We start from the raw sequence: 17347 nt of genomic DNA, 5'->3' as shown, positions 1-17347 counted from the left end.
TTGTATTTGTTGGGGAAGAAAGAAACCACCAGAGCACTTGATGTATAAAAAAACAGTTGGGAGTTTCCTGTTTGTATAGGACATTCTGTAAAATAGCCATTGTAGCAGAAGGCAGCGGTATCAAATTCAGGGCTCTGTAATCTTTAGTTGGTCTGGAGCAGGGGTGGCAAATCTTATCTGCAAAGGGCTGGCGTGTGTGGCGGGTTTTCACTGCAGCTCCCTAATTATATTACTAACTGGAGGACTGATTGGCTGAAGAGTCCTCACACCTGGGTTTGAACAGCTGACCTACAAGTTACCCCTAAAACCTGCACACACACCGGCCCTTTGCGGGTAAGATTGGCCACCGCTGGTCTGGAGTATAGTTTTGTTTTCACTTCACAGCATTAGATGGAAGGGCTTAAACTTGATATGGTGAACTTTTGATATAGCTAATTTATGTGCATTTACAGTACCTTTCATTATATCACTTCCCAAAGAGATCTGTACGTTTTGCAACACATTGTAGAAAAACATTTCAAATGTGTAAAAATGGATCTACAGAAACAGGTGAAAAAACATTTATTAGCTGTGATGCTTCTTTTAGCTTCAGGAGTAGATTTAGGAGTAATAGAGGTGTAGATATGCCACCCGGTTCCTTTGCTTTCGGAATTCCTTGTCACTAATGAGCTAAAATGACAAATTTGAAATCTGAATTAATGCATTTTATGTTGTACCTGTGGTCTTAAAAAGTCACTGAATCCTGAGGTCAGTGTGCGCACCTCTGTCCTCAGGCTCCGCCTCTTCAGCATGGGCACCTGAGTCCAGTCGGGGGGGCCGAACCTCATTGGCCACGATACTTTCCTAGTGTGGGGAGCATCATGAGCATACAAGCCTGGGCTGTGGAAAGAACTGGCAGTTAGTGGGGGATTGTGATCAATCTTTCAGTGACACTGAACTTATGCAAGCATCTGAATGACAGCTCCTCCTTTGGCAATCGACTCATCGGAAATTATGGGTGGGTTTCAGTACTTTATCCTTGTGACCAAGTCCAATAGTATTACTGCATGCTGCCAGTTTGTGGCATTACAGTAGTACCATAACATTAATTCGAAACATAAATCACCCTGCAACCTTGACCAAGATAAGTGGCTACAAAATGGGTGGATGGATAACAAATTCACAAGTGTTTCATATTCTACAGTGATTTTCATTGCATGACATACATTTATTTATTTCGGAGATGCTTTTATCCAAAGCACTTGCGCTTATGAAAGCAGAGTCAACCGGTCCCTGGAGCAACTGGACCTTGCTCAAGCACCCAATGCCAAAATCACCACTTTCCAAACCAGGTGTGGCACATACGGGTAACAAACAAACCCACAGCCTTGGCATTATTAGCATCACACGCTGAGCAAACCGCTGATGACATATAATATATTTTAATGCAAAGTGAATAAGGTGCAAAGCTTTGGCACAAAAGGAAAAAAATCCCACTTGTTTCAACAGAACAGAGACAAAGCAGTATTAAGATTCTGTGACTTACGGTTCTGCCTGGTGTATTATTACCTACCGCCACATAAATATCAATACAGAAAAGGTCACTATTGAACATTTTTGCTAATACTGTCCCTAAAACTGTGACCATCTATTCAAAACAAAAGACCACGTTTTACAAAAAACCAAAAAGTTCTGACAATATTCAGCATAAGAATGGCTATTTAATGCTTACTGTGCTTTGACACAGTCAACAGTCCATTGACAAACTCATAAAGTTGAACATTTTCAAAATAACTTTTGGCACATTTGGTCAAACATGAACATTTCTGTAAGTCAGGTGAGCATCAGGCATCTACTTTTAACCCACTTCTTCAATCAAAGTTACTCAGAGCTCGATTTTGCTTGGGTTCCACAGCCCCCAGCTGGTGTCCCTCCCTGGTACAGCTTGGTGACAATGGGGCTGCACACTTTCTCCAGCTCCTTCAGCTGATGTTCATATTCCTCCTTCTCAGCCAGCAGATTGGTCTCCAGCCAAGTGATGGCCTCCCTGCACATGTCAATGACCTTTTTCCTGTCATCATCATCCATGTTCTCAACCTCCACACTGCTCTTCATGTAGATGGCGTATGATTCCAGAGAGTTCTTGGTAGCCATTTTCTCTCTCTGAAGGTCGTCCTCAGCTTTGTACCTCTCTGCCTCTTGCACCATCCGCTCTATATCCTCCTTGCTCAGACGACCCTTGTCATTGGTGATGGTGATCTTGTTCTCCTTTCCAGTGCTCTTGTCAACTGCTGACACATTCAGTATGCCATTGGCATCAATGTCAAAGGTCACCTCGATCTGGGGGACCCCCCGTGGGGCCGGAGGGATGTCAGTGAGATCAAACTTCCCCAGCAGGTTGTTGACTTTAATTATGGCTCGTTCACCCTCATACACCTGGATCAAGACCCCTGGCTGGTTATCAGCATAGGTGGTGAAAGTCTGCGTCTGTTTGCTGGGAATGGTAGTGTTACGTTTGATAAGAGCAGTCATGACTCCTCCTGCTGTCTCGATGCCCAGAGACAATGGAGCCACATCCAGCAGAAGTAAGTCTTGAACATTCTCAGAGGTATCACCCATTAGGATGGCTGCCTGAACAGCTGCACCGTAGGTCACTGCCTCGTCTGGATTGATGCTCTTATTCAGCTCTCTGCCGTTGAAGAAATCTTGCAGCAGTTTCTGGATCTTGGGAATTCGAGTGGAGCCTCCCACCAGCACTATGTCATGGATCTGCGACTTGTCCAGTTTGGCATCTCTCAGGGCTTTTTCCACAGGTTCCAATGTTCCTCTGAGGAGGTCAGAATTCATTTCTTCAAAGTGTGCCCTGGTGATTCTCTGTTTGAAGGCATTGGCTTCTACACATCAATCAATCTTAATACTGCCCTGGGAGCTGAAGGTCAAGTTTTTCTTGGCCCTCTCACATGCTGTGCGCAGCCTCCTCAGTGCCCTTTTGTTCTGACTGATATCCTTCTTGTATCTCCTCTTGAACTCCTCCACAAAGTGATTGACCATGCGATTGTCAAAGTCCTCACCACCCAGATGGGTGTCTCCCGCTGTGGCCTTCACCTCAAAGATGCCATCCTCGATGGTCAGGATGGACACGTCAAAGGTGCCCCCACCCAGGTCAAAGATCAGGACATTGTGCTCCCCCTTCTTGCCTTTATCTAGGCCGTAGGCGATGGCAGCCGCTGTGGGCTCGTTGATGATCCTCAACACGTTCAGCCCAGCAATCACTCCTGCATCCTTGGTGGCTTGGCGCTGGGAGTCATTGAAGTAGGCGGGGACAGTGATGACAGCATTTGACACTTTCTGCCCCAGGTAAGCTTCTGCAATCTCCTTCATTTTCACCAGGACCATGGAGGAGATTTCTTCTGGGTAGAATCCCTTGGTCTCTCCTTTGTACTCAACCTCAACTTTGGGTTTTCCTCCATCGCTGATCACTTTGAAGGGCCATTGCTTCATGTCGGACTGCACTACAGGATCGTCAAACCTTCTGCCGATCAGCCGCTTGGCATCAAAGATGGTATTATTGGGGTTCTTGGCCACCTGGTTCCTGGCAGTGTCTCCGATGAACCGTTCGGTGTCTGTGAAGGCCACATAGCTGGGAGTGGTTCTGTTTCCATGGTCGTTGGCAATGATTTCCACTTTTCCATGCTGAAACACTCCCACGCAGGAGTAGGTGGTGCCCAGGTCGATGCCGATTGATAATCCTTTGGCTGAAGACATCTTAACTACTGGCAAAGTTATCCTACAAAAGCAAAAACAATTTTGTACTACTAAAATTGACATTTATAACAATTTTAAAAGGTAATATATTTGCCTTTATTTTCTGTGATATATCAGACATCAGAAATAGTCTAACATCCAGTACCTACTTTCCCTACAATTGTGTTATATTCCTAAACAATGTATAAATTAATTCCATGAGGAGATATGACACGGAACGCATTACTGATGTACAGTATAGATCAGGGGTGGCCAATCTTATCCGCAAAGGGCCAGTGTGTATGCGGGTTTTCGCTGCAACTCCCAATCATATTACTAATTAGAGGACTGATTGGCTGAAGAGTCCTCACACCTGGGTTTGAACAGCTGACCTACAGGTTGTTCTGTCGATATATGCTGCCTTGTCAAAAAATGCTACCGTAGTGCTAATAGATAGCCCTAACCCTAACTCTTACCCTAACCCCCCAAAACCCCTAAAACCCATACCTTAACCCTAACCCCTAAAACCCATACCTTAACCCTAACCCCTAAAACCTAACCCTAATCCCAAAACGGTGGAACTGCACATGCGCAGAAAGGCTCGATAGCACGTATCGATAGGTAGTATTTTTCGACAGAACACAGGTTATCCCAAAAACCTGCACACACACCGGCCCTTTGCGGATAAGATTAGCCACCCCTGGTATAGATGCTGTCTGCGTGGTTTCCAACGACGCAGGCAGATTTATTTCAGCGCTTGAACGCCGCCATGTTTTTTATCGTTGTTTTACGTTTATACCTCAAATCTGAATCTTTGTCGTTTTACTTTAAACAAAATTCCCATGGCTTTAATACTGATCTCGACAGTAAGTGAGATACATTTTGTGCATAACACATAAAATATAACTATAAAAAAACAATAAGGTTCCATAGCACTACGTGCTTTGAACCCTTAATTAATAGCCCTCAGTTCATACAAGTTGCTAACTTACAGCAGGGTTGGGGCCATTCCGGAATGCATCGATCAATTCCAGTCCAAATCAGGAAATGGAACTGGATCTGGGATTGGGAAAAAAAAAACTACAGGGAACAGCATTGGAGTTGAATTTAAATTTCAGGGATATTTAAGTTCCAACTCCAGTTCCATTTCCTGATTTGGACTGGAATCGATCGACGCATTCCGGAATGGCCCCAACCCTGCTGCAGTCTCCGTTTAATCCCCGTCAATCTCCTGAGCGACGCCGGTTATTTCCAGCGTCCTAAATTATCCACTTATATATTAAACGTAAACTTTCTAGAATTCTCTTTAGTGCGTGGTTTCCATCACATACAGCAAGTGTTCCCGTCTTTTCCCCAAGAGCATCCGGCTACAGACCTTCACCAGGAGGAACTCCACTAGAGGGCCGGAAACACCGTGATCTCCACAAGCGAGTCCGGACATGACGCTATGCAAACTTACAGCATGGAGGCGGTACCAGATAATCACATGATCTCTACACACAGCCCGGGCTTGTCAGTGGGAGAGGGTTTAGGCTTAGCTATGTCGAAAGAAAAAAGTGAGTAGAACAAGCAATAACGGTAGCACTGTAGCCGCTGCAGTTTTAGAAAGTTTCGACCGGTGTGTTTTTTTTTCTTCCAAATTAAGCTTTAAATTGGTTACTTAAGCTTAAACTGTGTCCGCAAACTCCCGTTTGAGAGTTCGTAGTTTCTAATTAATGCCATACAGATTTTGCTACTGAAAAAGAAAAAAAATGTTATAAATATTTATTTAGTTCCAAATCTGTTTAGCTTTAGTGAATTAGGCAGCTCTGTTACAAATGTTACATGTGCTGTGAAATGAAGTAGGCCTAATTATTACTGTACATGACAATGATTTTTATTAATTATATTTTAGATGCACATATCTATATGGGATGCTAATTCACAGCCGGTTCTGGACGAATGCAACACCTGGGCTGCCATAAAGCTCTAAACAAACTAAAACAGAATGATGATCTGGATGACCTAGCTCGATCCCTTTCTTTTTGTGTTTCAGTACAAAGAAGATATGGAACACTCTCTTTAAAACTGTGTTGATTATCAGCACCTCTGGGTCAACGCTTTTTTGCCTTAGGGATGAGCCGCAGTGCCCATCACTAGTCTTTATTTAAGGTTAATTTTTAATAACTTTGTTTTAATAATCATATAATTTTAATAAAAATAGTTCAAAGTAGACTGAGTCAGTTTTGTTTGTTAATTGGTTTCCTAAGTTTATTATGTGGTTGCGATAAGCGACAATCACATATTGTTATTCCTTTTATTCTGTTGTAAGAGGTTTATTTCAGCACGCCGTACTACGTTTGCTAGACCTGGCATTAGGGTACAATAAGACACGACAGCCTTACAATTAATATTACTGGAAGGAGTAAATACAACGCTGCCGCACACTACGTACTTTGACATTAAGGCTGAGGTATATACAGTCCGTGTGAATGGTCGCGACAGATCGAGGTGAATTAAGCGCCATGAACAATACTTTTTTCTGTCAGTAGTAAAACAGGTACAATAAATAGGTGTCAGTAATGACAAAAAATGTTGAATGGGGAACTCGGTCAGGCGAACAAATCAACAAACCGAGTAAAGTGGCAATCATATAGTATATGTCTTGACGCAACCGAACCAAACATCAGTGTCGACAATATTAAAGATGCACAAAATATAGGCCTAGCCTGCGTGCAATAATTTTGGACCAAGTTAAATAAGTTATGTAGTGCTTTTTCGTCATTGCTGTCAGCAGAAACAGGGGTACGTATATTTTGTAATATTGATATTCACTCACCTAAAGGATTATTAGGAACACCATACTAATACGGTGTTTGACCCCCTTTCGCCTTCAGAACTGCCTTCATTCTACGTGGCATTGATTCAACAAGGTGCTGAAAGCATTCTTTAGAAATGTTGGCCCATATTGATAGGATAGCATCTTGCAGTTGATGGAGATTTGTGGGATGCACATCCAGGGCACGAAGCTCCCGTTCCACCACATCCCAAAGATGCTCTATTGAGTTGAGATCTGGTGACTGTGGGGGCCATTGTAGTACAGTGAACTCATTGTTATGTTCAAGAAACCAATTTGAATTGATTCGAGCTTTGTGACATGGTGCATTATCCTGCTGGAAGTAGCCATCAGAGGATGGGTACATGGTGGTCATAAAGGGATGGACATGGTCAGAAACAATGCTCAGGTAGGCCGTGGCATTTAAACGATGCCCAATTGGCACTAAGGGGCCTAAAGTGTGCCAAGAAAACATCCCCCACACCATTACACCACCACCACCAGCCTGCACAGTGGTAACAAGGCATGATGGATACATGTTCTCATTCTGTTTACACCAAATTCTGACTCTACCATTTGAATGTCTCAACAGAAATCGAGACTCATCAGACCAGGCAACATTTTTCCAGTCTTCAACTGTCCAATTTTGGTGAGCTCGTGCAAATTGTAGCCTCTTTTTCCTATTTGTAGTGGAGATGAGTGGTACCCGGTGGGGTCTTCTGCTGTTGTAGCCCATCCGCCTCAAGGTTGTGCGTGTTGTGGCTTTACAAATGCTTTGCTGCATACCTCGGTTGTAACGAGTGGTTATTTCAGTCAAAGTTGCTCTTCTATCAGCTTGAATCAGTCGGCCCATTCTCCTCTGACCTCTAGCATCAACAAGGCATTTTCGCCCACAGGACTGCCGCATACTGGATGTTTTTCCCTTTGCACACCATTCTTTGTAAACCCTAGAAATGGTTGTGCGTGAAAATCCCAGTAACTGAGCAGATTGTGAAATACTCAGACCGGCCCGTCTGGCACCAACAACCATGCCACGCTCAAAATTGCTTAAATCACCTTTTTTTCCCATTCTGACATTCAGTTTGGAGTTCAGGAGATTGTCTTGACCAGGACCACACCCCTAAATGCATTGAAGCAACTGCCATGTGATTGGTTGATTAGATAATTGCATTAATGAGAAATTGAACAGGTGTTCCTAATAATCCTTTAGGTGAGTGTATGTTTCTTTGCAGTTTGTAGATCATGGGGTTTTGTACAAAGCAGTGTTGATATATGGCATAACAGAATAGCCTTCGGTGTGGTGCACTAAATGTTGAATACAGTGAGATGCTGGAAGTATATAAAAATATATGTGCAGTAGTATATTTAGGGGACTTGTAGTGCATTCATGCATTTAAAGCTTTTGAAACTTTAGTGTAAAATTATTTATTATGATTTGTTTGTGCATTCTTATTTGAAGAGCAACTTTCCAAAACTCACTCCACAGGATACATTTCTGAGAAATTTTCTGAGGACTTAATGAGTTTTGGAAATTCACCCAAAGATCTTCATTGTATTACATGAGAGTTGAGTGAGTCTTGGGTCCCCATCCTATAATGTATGAATCGGATGTAGTTTAATCTCAAAAACAACAAAAAAAAGATTACGTTTTGGAAATTTGCAATGGTTAAACAATTCAAATTCATCTTCAGATTTAGGGCAACAGTAGAAAGTGTATATATTTAGAAACACAGAGAAAACATCCCTTCATTTGCCAAGGGAGGTGGCCGCTGGACCCACATTCCACTACATTCAACTTTGGTAGCTTGGAAAGAGCAGAGTGATTCGTTCATGAAATTCAGACTTATTTTGCATACAATAAGTCCGAAACTTATATGCAACAAATTAATTTACTGAAAAAGCATCTATTAAACGCTAGTGCTTTAGCTGTGTATGCAAACCCTAACCCATCCACCCATCTTCCCAGTTTATCCAGTACAATGTCATGGGGGATCTGGAGCCTCCATCAGGCAGCACCAGACAGGGTCACATCCTGGGCGCGATGCTAATACGTCACAGGGAATTCAGAGGCAGCACCAGACAGGGTCACATCCTGGGCGCGATGCTAATACGTCACAGGGAATTCAGAGGCAGCACCAGACAGGGTCACATCCTGGGCGCGATGCTAATACGTCACAGGGAATTCAGAGGCAGCACCAGACAGGGTCACATCCTGGGCGCGATGCTAATACGTCATGGGGAATTCAGAGGCAGCACCAGACAGGGTCACATCCTGGGCATGATGCTAATACGTCACAGGGAATTCAGAGGCAGCATTTCGTAGGAATAAATGTCTTTGGCCTGTAGGAGGAACCTGGAATATCCTGAGGAAATGTACGTCCCACAGGGAGAGCATCATGCTGCAGACACACTGAGCAGAGGTGGGGTTCGAAGCCTAAAAACAGGCAGGATGATTGTTACTCACCCTGGGTTAGAGTCCAGTGTTACCCGCTGGGTCATGAACCTCTGTGTAGATGAGGAAAATGGGGGCTTGCAGGGTGGGAGGAGCTTAAGACAGGACCAATCGTTCTGATACTTCTGGGGGGAGGGAGTGTTGGTCTAGCAAAAACATGGGCACATCATGTAGAAATAACTATAGCACCTTTATATGTCACCAAATATACATGCACAAAATACACTTATAAACCGCAGATAGATTTTTATTGCTGTGAACCTGTATTTCCAGTATTTCAATTTACAGGAAAAATGTGTGGTCAGAGTATATCTGATGTGCTGCTGAAGAAAACATGAGATGTTATCGGATCATGTGGTTTTACTTCTTTTTACACCTTGCAAAGTACACATTATGCTACAGTTTCATATATACAGTTATAAGTATTTACACGATATGGACAAAAGTACTGCGACACCCATAGTAATTACAGGAGTTGCCGACATAAATTGATTGATTGATTGATCGATTGATTGATGAAACCCTTTATTGCTGTTGCAATACACCATGTCACTAGTCACAAGTACCAGTGAAAAAACTGGCCATCAACCTGACCATACATATACAAACATTGCATACACAAATAGGGGGTAGACAGGTCAGGAAGACAGGGGACTATAGGAAAACTCAGAGAAACAAGATTACGTGAGGAGAGTGGAGGTGAATAAAAAAAAACAGCCCCCAGACTGTACTCCAGTAGGGAGTACAATATAGGAACAGAAAAAACACCTCAGCAATAAGCACATAGTCACCACATCTCACAACACTAAATTCGAGACTTGCAACAGGGGAAGGGAAAGGGGGAGGTGGAGGTAGTCCAGCATAGACAAACAGCCGTCCGTTCCTGCAGCCAAACGGCGCTGTACAAGGACCCGTTCGTTCACGCTGGGGGTATGAAGCGGCGAAGGCGTGGGATGGGGGTAGGGTGTCCTTGTGGTTGGGGGAGAGGAATGCAAGAGAGTCTCACTGCCTTGTTCTTCAGGGGGAGATGTTGAGCTCAGCAGCGGCCTTGGCCAAGGCCCGTGCTGATTAGGGGGGAGCCAAAAGCAGATAGAATGGTGTTGTTTGGGTTTTCAGGTGAGAAACTGTAATTTCGCAGCTCCTCTAATGTCCATGCTGGTCTCCGCCATCAAAAATTCTTTGCAGAGCCGTGAGCCTCTCCGTGATGTTATCAAATCTGCGGTCCATAGTCACGGTGATGTTATTAAATCTGCGGTCGTTAGACACAGTGATGTTATCCAGTTTGCGATCTATAGCCATAGTCTGGGCGCCAACAGCTCTGCCAAGTCCGTCAATCATCCCGGCCAGCCTAGTTGGGCTTTGAGCGGCTGTCACCATTTTCTTCAATTTCCGATAAGTCAGGGCAATGCCTAATCCAATCAGCATCAGACCTGTAATCATGGTTCCGAATAGGTAAATGTCTTCGATGTCCTCCACGGAAAGAGCTGCCAGACACATGACCCTCCACTTCTCCCATCCGTCCATCATGTAGCCAGCTGCGTATGTTCCTGCAGGACAGTCAGGTTCCCCTGAACCTGGGCTTCTCGTCGAGAAGATGGTGTCAATTGCGTTGAGAGACCAGTTGATCAAATCCATAATTTCCTTAGTTTTGAAGAGCAGGGCTGAGAGAGTCTCTCAAGTATAGACAGTAAGACAGTAGACTAGACGAGACGAGAGGAGCAAAGCAGGGAAGATAAGGGGAGGGAGAGGGAGAGAAGTGCGTCCGCCTCCGGTGAGAGCAAAGTTATAAATCCACACCCACTGCTGACATACAGGTGTGTAACTAAGCACTCAGCCATGCAACCTGCTGTGTCAAACAATGGCAGCAGAATTGGTGGGGGGGGGTGTCATACAGAAGAGGTTAGTCAGCCCAGCACCGTCATTGGACACCATTGGACATCATTCCGACAAGTCAGGTCTCTAGATTTCTGCCCTGCTAGAGCCATCCTGGTCAAACGCAAGTGAAGTGACTGTGAAGTGGAAACGAGTTCAGCTGCAAAGTGGTAGGTCATGCAAGCTCCCAGAAAGGGACCTGATCAGCCAGTGTCAATACCCAACCTGAATGGCAGCAAATCCCACCAGCAATGTTCCTGTGTCTAATGGAAAGCCTTCCCAGAAGAGCACAGGATACTATAGCAACTAAGGCTTAGTCTTAATACCCTTTAATTCAGAGTGAGATGTTGAACAGGCTAGAGTACCAATACTTTTGTCCATATAGTGCATATAAGACGTTTAAAAGTTATGACCCTAATGAAAGGCAGGGCTTTGGTTTCTGAGTGTTCTCCTGGAGTACCTGGGCTGGGGGCAGGAAGCGGGCTGCGGTTCTTGCTGCCAAGATGTAGCCTTTCTTGCTCAATGGCCTCTTCTCCAGCTCATAGACAATAGTGCCCACCTAACAAAACGAAGAGAAAAAACCAGCACATGCCAGGTTCTAATCCCAACTTTGTATGCCAACCATAGTTTGATAATATAGGAATTGCACCAAAACCTTAAAGGGATAAACAGGGGTTTCTACTAGAAGAGCTGCTATGGTAGAGTCAAATCTGGACGAGAAACAAGCACCATTCCAGAAGACAGGGCCCCCTCAAAAGATGCCTCCCTAGGCAGCCGCCTATATCACTTATATTACTGACCCGAGAGAATAGAGGACTTGTAGAAGGAAGACGCACCCATATAATGTATTAGGAAATAACAAAAGTGAATGCAATGCAACTGTGGCATGGATGTAACCTACAGCTACAAAAAACTGAGACCACAGCAACATTTTTAGTTTCACTTATTTCTCAGCTTACGGGAAATGCGTCTGTCTAAAACTGCAGCCTGGCTCTTCCCTGCTTCTCATCATGAAGAGCGTCTTCCTTATGGGTCTTCGATTGCTTCTAGGAGTCCTAACTACCGTAGCAGTGTCCTTCATGCCACATTAATTCTTTTTGAAGGTCACTTGAGGTCATCCTGCAAAAACGTGCCTTTTTATTTGCCATATGCACAAGTGCAGGTAGCTTGGGATGCTTTTCTTTCGCAGCCCCATCTTGCTCTCCATAGCTTGGGGGGTGACAGCAGAGTCAGATAACATGCAGAACCCCTGGAGCTGGGGATTCATGGCCTCAAGGACCCACAGACATGTGACTGTTCTGTCAAGCGTGGGGCTTGACCTAGCGGTCTTCTAATCACAGGCGCCAAGACTTAAGCCCACAGAGCCACCCCCCACCCCGGTTCGCATGGCTGGATAAGTTGCACCTGGCATTAGAGCATTAGAAAGCTGCTTCTGCCCACATCCTGGCTGGTTTCTGGTCGTTCCCAGTGTCTCCTGCTTCACTTAATTCTTGTGTACTGCTGTCTTAGAGATTTTGAGCCTGGAAGCTGCCTGCCTCGCAGTGTAGCCTCTGCCAGCAGAACCAGGATTAAACACAGATTTAAAATGCAGATTTTAAAAAAATATAGAGTGGTCTCTTGATTTTTCCAGAGCTGTATTTTCCCTGTCTTTTCATTATGTTTTGTGTTAGTGATCAGAAGCAGCATGTTAGTGATTAAAGCAGGTGAGGAGACCACTGTGGTCAACAAGACTCCAATGACAGTGTTTATAATAGCAAAAGCCCTGCAGTCAACTCACAGTGTGGTTGTCATAGCAGCCGGGACCCCGGTGTGGACATCCTTTCAGTGATAGCTCGTTTTCCATCCGATCCGGAGCCCAGTGGTATGGAAACAGTGTTCGCTCTTGGCAGCTACCAAAAACCACATTCTGTGGTCCTTTAAGAAAAACTGTAGAATGAGGTGCACTGCATGAATTTATAACTACACAAAATACATCTACCAGGAAGAAAACTGAATATTCACAAAAGACCATTCCAAAATCCAGAGCGGTGTGTTTCCAAAACAAAAATCTGGAAAGAAATGGGAAATAATGATGACGGGAGTGAGTTAGAGCTGTTCACTAGTGAGAGGCCACTGAACACGTCTGTATTGGATAATTCCGGGTTTCCAGGGCTACTGACATTTTCCCGCATGTTCTTTTATACAACAGTCTGGGAGGAACAATGGCCGTCACCTTCAGTGTAATACCGTTGAGGTTCTATGCTGTTCCAATCAGCAGAGGCTGCCGCCTGTGTACTGTCCCACGCGAGCAACGGACGCAAGGTAGGGAATAACCCAGGACGGGGCACCAACCAGAACCCGTCATTATGACTTATGATAGGAAACCCTTTCACCTCTGCGGGATATCAGTATAATGGTATATTTGTCCTGCATAATACTCAGTTAAAATGTACTTTTTAAAATGTACTTATATATATATAAACTCCTGTCGGCATTTATTTTTTAATACTTATTGCCTAGCAACACAGAATATCCAGAAGTACTACAGTGATCACACAATGCCAGGCTACAAAACCTGATCTAAATACACTTCTAACAATCAATTGTGGTGGCTTCATGCTCCTTCTCTTTAGAGTACTCTTATCTACTCTTATACAAGCTGTTAATTATCTTTACACCAGCAGTCCATCCACCCATGGATGTTACTTTACAACCATCACCATTAAACTGATGATGTATCACTTGTTTGACATGGAAACGTTGCGGACGTGTAGCTAAGGGTAAAAGGTCTGATCAATTGATATAGGCTATTTAAATTAATGTGTCTGGACCAAATCACGCCAGACTAGTGGTTGAAAGCTAAACGAGTAAACAATGTGGTTAAATCAGCAGCGATTATTTGAGTGCTTTTTGTATTAGTGGAATGCAAATATCCATAAAATAGCCTACTGAACACATCGAGCCTAACGTTACTGATCAGTCATGTTTAGAGTCAGTGCTGTACAAAATTGGGGCTTCCGCCTGCAATGCATGAAGACTATTTACGTGCATTTATTAACATATAACATTTCGCTAGGGTTTGACCATCATTAACTGCCTATATAAACTGTGGCAAAGTAAATGAAGACGGCCAGCAGTCACTGACCTGCGTACCGTACCGCCATGCCAGTTCCCCCGTTTACATTAATTTTTTTAACGTCGCAACTTGTTGCCATGGAAACAAAATGTTTGCCCATGGATTGGCGCAGTGTGGGGGCAGTCATTTGCTTGCAGATTACAACAAATTATGATCAATTAAATCACACTAGAGAATGTTAACAGTATACATTCTGAGTGCGGTTCTACGATCTGTCCATCAATTTTGTTTATTATGTCAACTAGTATGACTAAAGTTTACGGCTGGAATGTTTCTATATTTACCGTCGAAACAAAAGACGCATAATGATATTAGTTGATTTATTTAAAAATGTGTTTTCTGATGTGAAAATTTTCAACTTAATAATGGCCAGACGCTACAGATTTCGAACAAAGTCATCTTTCCGATTTGGGGTTGTATTGCAATTCGCGCCACTAGGGGTCAGACTTTACCCGACATACAGCAGCAGCCAGAGTTAATTAGTCTAAGCTTCTGCGTATACTGTAGGTCAGACTATCTTTCTCTTTTTAGCTGCATAGTAATAGTTCTGAAGGCCTACATTTTCAGTGAAAGGGTCACTTTTGACTTATTTAATGCTAAAAGATGTTTATTGGTCATTTTAATAAAGGCCAGCTCCTTCAAGATGGACACTCTGACTTTACTGACAGCCAGAGGTGGACAGCTCAACCGGTTGGTTGAAACAAAATCCTGGTTTGGATTTTTTCCTTCTGGACCTGAAATGCCCACCTCTGCCTGCACCACCTCCTGGGATGGTCTAGCCATCGTGCAAACTGCCTGCACCACCTCCTCCGATGGTCTAGCCATCGTGCTTTCACAGAAACGTTGCATTAGATGGGTTGGTTGTACATCAGAAGGCTCTAGAACAGTTGGGGGCACAGTGGTTGCTTTTGCTATTCCACTGCCATGTCTGTCAGCTCAGCTTGTGGCCATCTTCTTCCTTGAGCGTTGCTGTGTCTACATAGAGGTGTTGCCAGTTGGGACAGCACACTGAGGCTGATGATTCAGGGGTCACTTCTTGCTCTTTGGTCTGCCCCACTAGCCTGATGCTGAGCCACGTCTCCCCCCTCATAAGCGTGCGCACACCGATGATGGACATGAGGCAGATCTCAGGCTAGCCTGATGCTGAGCCACGTCTCCCCCCTCATAAGCGTGCGCACACCGATGATGGACATGAGGCAGATCTCAGGCTAGCCTGATGCTGAGCCACGTCTCCCCCCTCATAGGCGTGCGCACACCGATGATGGACATGAGGCAGATCTCAGGCTAGCCTGATGCTGAGCCACGTCTCCCCCTCATAGGCGTGCGCACACCGATGATGGACATGAGGCAGATCTCGGTGGCCTCCCACCCTGGAGGGGCCAGCTGGTCAGTGACTGGGAGGAGGTTCAGGCAGATGAGGGTGATGGTTCAGCCCATGTCCTCAGCAATATGTGCCCTCCGCTATACAGTCCACATGCAGACCATGTTCAGGGCCCAGCCAGCCCACTTAACTAAACAGGGATGAAGGTCCCATACCGGGTGATGCGGACGAAGACTCTGTCAGTGACAGGTTCACCGTCACACCTGGGGGCACAGTATGGCTAGTGGTTGGCATGGTGTTGATGGTGTAGACAGGATTGCTTTCACGTAGCTGGGACTCGTAACTGGATGTGACAGTGACATGTAACAGTGTCTTAACAAAGGCATGATGCGGCAGCTCATCCTGCATGGCACTGGAGTAACATGGGGAGCTCCACTGGGTAGCCAGTTCCCCCCTCATGATCTCTTCTGATGCTGCCAGCTGAAACGTAGCTTCATCACTGTGACCAGGGTAGCGTAATCTCACTACTCCTTTGGGGACGGGCTAGGGAGGACCTGAAATACCTCCCCTGCAGGACAAGCATGAAGTGGACTGCTATCTCCATAGTACCCTAGCTGTTGTGTCATGCTGGGAGGTGCACCTGGATGAAGTAGGGCTCCATGAAGGACTCCTTCGCACCAAAGCAAAAGACACAATGCACACCTCCCGGGGCTTCCCTCTGCTTCTCCAGCACAATGCACACCTCCCGGGGCTTCCCTCTGCTCCTCCAGCACAACGCACACCTCCCGGGGCTTCCCTCTGCTCCTCCAGCACAACACACACCCCCCAGGGCTTCCCTCTGCTCCTCCAGCACAACGCACACCTCCCGGGGCTTCCCTCTGCTCCTCCACCGCTCCTCCAGCACAACGCACACCTCCCAGGACTTCCCTCTGCTCCTCCAGCGCAACGCATACCTCCCGGGGCTTCCCTCTGCTCCTCCAGCACAACGCACACCTCCCGGGGCTTCCCTCTGCTCCTCCACCGCTCCTCCAGCACAACGCACACCTCCCAGGGCTTCCCTCTGCTCCTCCAGCACAACACACACCTCCCAGGGCTTCCCTCTGCTCCTCCAGCACAATGCACACCTCCCAGGACTTCCCTCTGCTCCTCCAGCGCAACGTACACCTCCCGGGGCTTCCCTCTTATCCTCCTGGTTCATTGAAGTTGTCGGCTCAAGTCAGTCCCACATCTGACACCAGTGCAGCAGGTGTGAGGGTCATTTTAATAAAGGGAGATGACAGCTCTTTTAAAATGGAAGGTCTGACTTTATTCACAACTCACTGCCAGTGATAATTAACAGCAGCACAGACAGGGTAGTTGATGGTTTAAACGATAGTCACACTCAGGGTAGACACTAACAAAAACACACGCATCCCATGTAGAAATTATCAAACAATGGTAAAAACACAACAAAAAATAAATGTTTTTAATAAGATGCAAAAATGTGCAAATAAAGCATTTTAAACCGATCTCCTCGTCAGTTTTCAAGACAAACCCCGGCTCTCTCATTACATTTTCTCCTTCTCGCCCTCACAAACCCACTGATAAAAAAAACCTCGGTAACAGTAAACAATCGTTCTTCACTTTCAGCTGTCTCCTCTGTGAACACCATCAGACATTGCATCATAAAATATATCAAAATATGTGCTGCACAGCAGCAAGCAATTAATGTTTTCTGACTAAGATTCATTCCTTCTTTCTATTATTTCCCAGGCATCAAATACAATTTGTTTCAGAACCTCCGTAAGTCAACACAACCCATTGTTGCTGGTCTTTACATGCCTTGACAACAGTGCAACAAGTCTTTAGGACGCATGCAGACGGTTGGCGGAATTCCTGCGCCCGTTAGCCGCCTGATACTTGGCTTTATACTCATTCTCTTCATCCATGGCCGCTGCTGCCTCCGCCCTCCGGCTCACGATTTCGAGCTCAGTCATCCGTCGTTCCAGAGCTGACAGCTGCGCCAGATCTTCATCCGCTGGCTCTTGTTCATAAAAGGGCTGGCAGACA

General features: G+C 45.2%; 1 protein-coding gene across 2 annotated transcripts; it reads right to left on the bottom strand.

The window, feature by feature from the left end:
- Positions 1 to 544: 544 nt before the first annotated feature.
- LOC111834387 (heat shock 70 kDa protein 1) lies at positions 545 to 14012 on the bottom strand. 2 transcript variants are annotated; one of them, XM_023793628.2, is made up of 6 exons: positions 13987 to 14012; positions 12640 to 12910; positions 11323 to 11421; positions 9003 to 9136; positions 762 to 879; positions 545 to 669 (listed from the first exon to the last, which is right to left on the bottom strand). In XM_023793628.2, the coding sequence occupies exons 2-6, from the start codon at positions 12871 to 12873 to the stop codon at positions 601 to 603; spliced, it is 654 nt and encodes a 217-aa protein (XP_023649396.2). In that variant the 5' UTR covers positions 12874 to 12910; positions 13987 to 14012; the 3' UTR covers positions 545 to 600. The 2 variants fall into 2 exon arrangements, with proteins under 2 accessions (XP_023649396.2, XP_072569410.1); XM_072713309.1 differs by lacking the exons at positions 545 to 669; positions 762 to 879 and adding an exon at positions 2881 to 3766.
- Between the last annotated feature and the right edge of the window lie 3335 nt (positions 14013 to 17347).

This window comes from Paramormyrops kingsleyae, chromosome 6 (assembly GCF_048594095.1).
Source record: "Paramormyrops kingsleyae isolate MSU_618 chromosome 6, PKINGS_0.4, whole genome shotgun sequence".
In the NCBI taxonomy this organism is placed as follows: Eukaryota; Metazoa; Chordata; class Actinopteri; order Osteoglossiformes; family Mormyridae; genus Paramormyrops; species Paramormyrops kingsleyae.
The sequence above is the reverse complement of the archived record's forward strand: the minus strand, read 5'-3'. Positions and strand labels throughout refer to the sequence as shown.